General features: G+C 42.4%; 1 protein-coding gene across 1 annotated transcript; it reads left to right on the forward strand.

Annotated features, from left to right (window-relative positions):
* Nucleotides 1-1151: 1151 nt before the first annotated feature.
* On the forward strand, nt 1152-5093 carry LOC111948955 (zinc finger MYM-type protein 1-like). Its single transcript, XM_023964226.1, has 3 exons — nt 1152-1812; nt 2308-2532; nt 2699-5093. The coding sequence occupies exons 1-3, from the start codon at nt 1728-1730 to the stop codon at nt 4942-4944; spliced, it is 2556 nt and encodes an 851-aa protein (XP_023819994.1). The 5' UTR covers nt 1152-1727; the 3' UTR covers nt 4945-5093.
* The last annotated feature ends 862 nt before the right edge of the window (nt 5094-5955 follow it).

Below are 5955 nucleotides of genomic sequence, written 5' to 3' on the forward strand. Positions count from 1 at the left end.
CGGTTCCAGTGGGCGCAAAAAACGCACAGGGAAGAAGGGCGGCGCTGCTTTTAAAATATCGATTTACAGGCCAAAACATCCTGAAAGGGTGTAGTCAAGAAAGTACAAGGTTAAGGTCAGACTTTTAAGCGCAGTCATGCAAGGCTTCAAAAAAATCTCCATGGGAACTGCTGGCATACAGGTGAAATATTTTATAATTACTTTCAAAAGTCTTTATAGAAAGAAAAAAAAAATCACTTTCCTCCTAAAAGGAAAGAGTCCACGCACTCACCTCGTCTGATTTAATTGTTGAGACAGCAGCGGGTGGGAGAGGGATTGGGGGCAGCCGGGGTTCGACAGAAGGCCGGCGGGGGCAAATGATAAACTGAACAGCACGACTTTCCTCACGGAACACGCTCGATTGTTCTGCGCACGTTGGAAATGTGTCACTGCAGTCATATTAAAAAAATTCAAAGGCTCCTAAAAAATTACCAATGAAGGCAAAAAATAATCCAAAAAATTCAGAAATAAAACCTTGCTTCAAAATGTACAGAAATAGGCCTATTTGCACTGAAACACTCCAACAAATGAGTACACACAGTAAGAAAGCAGTTTAAAAAACATAAACAATTGTTTAAAAAGATGGTTTTGCCCACATGTGCAGTCTTTATAATTCTGTTCTTTTTAATTAAAAGTTTCATTGAAGACCCACTCCAATAAAAACATTTTTTGGGTGTTTTTCACATGTTCTTGTTGCATTTTGCTCGTGATGGAAACAATTATGAAGAAAATTAGGCATTATGGGTTACATTTGCATTTCTAAGCAATTTGTTTTCAAATTGTTGTGAATTGGTAGCAGAAGAAAAAATGCTGTCTGAAAAAGCTTGTTGTTGTTATGTACAAACTACAATCGGCAGGCCACAAGCTCCCTTCTCCGCTTCATTCTGATGCATTCACTTGTAGATGATTAGATCCGTGTACACAGTAGCGGTTCTAGGCACGGGCCGTCCGGGCGGTTGCCTGGGGCGGAAAACTGAAGGGGGGCGGCACCGGCGGCTCAGCCCTCGTAAAATATTATATGCACCACTATTGGTTTACTTATGTCACAGTTTGTGAGTTTGTAACAGCCTGAACCTGGCCGCGCCGCCGCCCTCGCCCCGCAGCTGCGCTCTCCTGTCTTTGAGAAGTAGACACAAATGTGTGTGAAGAAGGAGAAGGGAGGGGGCGCAGGGTGAGCACGGAGCGCCGCCGCGTTTGCGCATGCGCAAAAACTTGCTGGCTCATCTTTCAGGGGAGGCGACGGTCGCGGGCTTGATGAAAAAAATAAAAGTAAAAACTGCGACTGCGCCGTCATGTAGCGAATCAGCGCCCCTGGCTATAGCTGCACGCGCTCCTGCTGGAAATGTGTGAAGAAAGGGGGGGGGGGGGGCTGCGGGGAATCAGTTCAATTGTGGGACGCTTCCAAATTAAGTGGCTAGGTGGGGACAAGGGCGAGGGTTTGAATCTACTTTATAAAACCTTTTTATAAGTCAGTCATAAGGTGACATTCTATAACCTACATTTTAATAAAGGTATAAAAAAATATATTCTGCTTTTGTGGGTTAATTTTGTGTGAAATGCCCAAATGAAAAAATGGCAACACAAAACAATGCTGTCACTAAGGTGACAGTTGGTTCAGTCGAAGGACTTGATGCCTTCTCGTGACGTGAGGACATTTATGCCAAACAAACGCCAAAAACATCTAAAATATGGAGAAAAAAAGGTCAAAGCCATCTGGTGCCCAATTTAGAAAGAAAAGAAAAGAAGAAGAGGAGAAAAGAGATAAAGAAAAGGGTAAGTCCTCACAGCTTGATGCATGTTTTTTCTAAATTCTAATGCTACCTGCCCTACAACAACGTTGCCGATGAAAACTTTATTTTGGTCGATGACCAACACTGAAGTAGGCCCAAATGTTGCAAATAGCATCATTTTTTTATTTTTAGATTTTATTCTTAAAAATTTGAGCCTGCATATGAAGTTTATTTTTTATTTGTTTTACAAATGTGTTATATTTTTAGCCAATAGAATTTCCATAAATCTGTGGGTAGTTTTAAAAAATAATATTTACCATTTACTGCAACTCTATGGGGACAAAACATAATGTAACAGGTCATAACTAAAAATGTGCCAATCAAAGGATTGAAGACGGAAAACATGAGCTAGTTTTTCTTCTCTGAAGTAGAGATCGATATAGAACATGACAATTTAAATTTCCAATTCATAAATGTTTTTATAAGGCCTATATTGTAGTCTATGGTCTTTTGAAGTCAGTATCAAATGCAATTTCAGGGGCACTTCTAAGATATTTTGGATCGTCTACCACTGCTCAAGATGAGACATCTACCTCCCTGCCAGCTATCTCATCAGCCACAGTCACAGTCTCACCCCCTCAGGATGAGCTACCATCTACATCCTCTGCTACTCATGTAGTTCCACAGTTGTTACCTGAGCAAAGTTTTGATAGTGAGGCTGAAGACGTTGTTCCATCTACGTCTACCCAGCTTGAGACTTCAGGTGGGTTTTTGTGTGTGTGAGTGTACATGTGTAGGTAAAAAGACAATTGTTCAACTACAATTGAATGTAATTTTTATAATTCCGACTTTTGATGAGTAGGCCTATTAGTGATGTTTGACACCAAAATGTGCTTTGAGTAATGTGCCAATGTGCCCTATGATGATAGAAATGCCTGGTGATGAAACCCCACTGACCCCGACTGCTGAGGACCAGCCTCTACCAACTGACCCTGCAAAGTGGCCCTCACCTCTGACTGACAGGATACGGATGGAGCTGGTTCGAAGAGGACCAAGTAGCATACCACCTGACTTTGTTTTCCCAAGAAATGACAGTGATGGGAGAAGTTGTCATCACCACTATTTCAGGAAGACACTAGTAAGTGGTGAAAAAATAGCAAGAACTTGGTTGATGTATTCAAAAGTGAAGAACAGCCTCTTTTGCTTTTGTTGCAAATTGTTTTCCAACAAAAACATTAATTTAACAACTTCTGGTACAGCAAACTGGAAACATGCAAGCACATACCTCACAGCACACGAAAAAAGCCCAGAACACCTCAATTGTATGAAAGCATGGAAGGAACTGTCAGGGAGGATCAGAAGTGGGAAAACAATTGATAAGCAGGAGATGGCACTTCTGGAAGAGGAGCGGGTGAGATGGAGAGCAGTGCTAACCCGTCTCATTGCTATTGTGCAGTCACTGGCAGTTCGGAATTTGGCTCTAAGGGGACACACAGAAACACTGTTCACATCATCAAATGGGAATTTTTTGAAAGAGGTTGAACTGATGGCCAGGTTTGATCCCATAATGAAAGATCATCTTAACCGTGTATTAAGAGGAACAGCAAGTCACAACAGCTACATAGGCCATCATGTGCAGAATGAACTTATTGATTTGTTGAGCAGCAAAATCCTATCCGCTATAGTGGATGACATCAAAAAGGCAAAATATTTTTCAATAATTCTGGACTGCACTCTGGATATAAGCCACACAGAACAGTTGTCAGTTATAATTAGAGTGGTGTCACTGATGGAGAAGCCTCAGATCAGGGAACATTTTATGGGGTTTTTGGAGGCAGAGGAGTCCACAGGCCAGCACTTGGCATCCATGATCTTAAACAGACTTGAGGAGTTAGGAATTTCTTTTGAAGACTGCAGAGGACAATCATATGATAATGGGGCAAATATGAAAGGCAAAAATAAGGGAGTACAAGCCAGGCTCTTAGAAAAGAATCCCCGTGCTCTGTTTTTGCCATGCGGTGCACACACATTGAATTTAGTTGTGTGTGATGCTGCTAAGAGATCTGTTGATGCTATGAGCTACTTTGGTGTCCTGCAAAAGCTTTACACTTTATTTTCAGCCTCTGCCCAACGATGGGCCATACTGAAGAGTCAGGTGAGCATCACTCTAAAGTCGTGGACAGAAACAAGGTGGGAGAGCAAAATCAAAAGCATCGAGCCCATGAGGTACCAGGGAGCTGCAGTGAGAGAGGCTTTAATAGAAGTGAGAGACAAGACCAAAGACCCAGTTATAAAGGCTGAGGCCCAGTCTTTGTCTGAAGAGGTAGGGTCGTACCGCTTCAACATCTGCACAGTCGTATGGCATGACATTCTATCTACAATAAAGCATGTCAGCAAACTCATGCAGTCTCCAAATATGCATGTGGACCTAGCTGTGAGTCTTTTGAAGAAGACTGAACAAAGTCTCCAGAGCTACAGGGCAAATGGCTTTGTGAATGCACAGATGGCAGCCAAAGAAATGTGCAAGGAAATGAATGTCGAGGCTATTTTGAAACAAAAAAGAATAAGATCCACAAAGTGCCAATTCTCGTATGAATCACACGATGAGCCTTTCAGTGACGCACTTAAAAAGTTGGAGGTTGAATTTTTCAATGTTGTTGTTGATGAAGCCTTGTCAGCCATCGCGGAGAGGTTTTCCACATTGGAAGTTGTACAAAACAGATTTGGGGTTTTGACCAATTTCCCAAGCCTTGGAGACGAGGAGCTGACGGAGCAATGCGAGGCACTAGGCAACATACTCCATTTTGAGAAGAACTGGGATTTGGACAGTAGAGAGCTTGTTCAGGAAATCAAGAACTTGCCTAACTTACCATCAACGACTCCAAGTCTCCTTGAGCTCATCTCTTTCATGTCTGATAAGGATCTATCAGAAATCTATCCGAACTTTTGGACTGCTCTCAGGATTGCACTCACCTTGCCAGTCACTGTGGCTCAAGCAGAGAGGAGCTTTTCAAAACTAAAATTGATCAAGTCGTACCTGAGGTCAACAATGTCACAGGAGCGACTCACTAACCTTGCCGTTGTTAGCATCAATCACTCAGTAGGGGAGCAGATATCATATGATGATGTTATTGACGAGTTTGCATCAAGAAAGGCTAGGAAGGTTAGGTTTTAGTTGGTGTTTTCTGTTATTGTATTGGTGCTGCAGTTATATTTATTTTAGCGTGTCATTTGTGTGATAAAAGGTTTGTGCTTTATAATATTTATTTTATATTATTTATTCAATATTGAGTTTGATTCAATATTTTCTTAGCTAACTGTATTTTTGCCATGCTTATGGTCTTTTATTTTTTGTGTTCTTATAACTATTATAATGCTGTTCAGAATTCTGACATCTTTTGTATCCACTTCTTAATTTCAATGACAATAAAACATGTCAGTTGACAAAGACAAACAAAGTTTTGTTGTGACTATGGGGGGGGGGGGGGGGGGGGGGGGGGCGCCTGGGGAGGGTCTCGCCCGGGGAGTAATTCAGGGTAGAACCGCCACTGCGTGTACATCTTTGTGTTCCTCATCTGTCATCTGGCTCAAACTTGTTAGCTGCAATATTGCTAAAAACTGCATCATCATAAGGCGCTGGAAACACTTTGAAATTTTGGTAAATGGCTTATATACTTGTATAGTGCTTTTCTACAGTCCACGCAGGCTCAAAGCGCTGTACAGGGACAGTCATTCAGACACTGATGGGGCTCTGCTGCCAAACACAGGTGCCACCCTATGAGGCAAGGTGTGGGTTCAGTGTCTTGCCCAAGGACACTTCAACATTGGCTGAAGCTCACGCACAGTGAAGGATGCCCTCTCAGCCTCTCTGTGCCAATGAAGACCTTTGACTTTTGTTCAGAGGTCGATTGCCGCTGCACCACAGCCACCGAGCATGCTTGGTAGATTGAAACATCATGAGAGTGGGACTTCAAGAAAAGGGATATTCAGTTTACAAGATTGTGGAATATAAGTTTTAGCATTAAACTACCCATTTGTGTTTGTTGTTTCTCTTTCGGCTTTTCCCATCAGGGGTCGCCACAGCGAACTAGTCGCATGGGAAACTTGGCAATGTTTTACGCCGGATGCCCTTCCTGACGCAACCCTCTCAAAGCAACCAGGCTTGGGACTGGCATAGAAGTAGAGA

Source organism: Oryzias latipes, chromosome 16, assembly GCF_002234675.1.
Source record: "Oryzias latipes chromosome 16, ASM223467v1".
NCBI classification, from domain to species: domain Eukaryota; kingdom Metazoa; phylum Chordata; class Actinopteri; order Beloniformes; family Adrianichthyidae; genus Oryzias; species Oryzias latipes.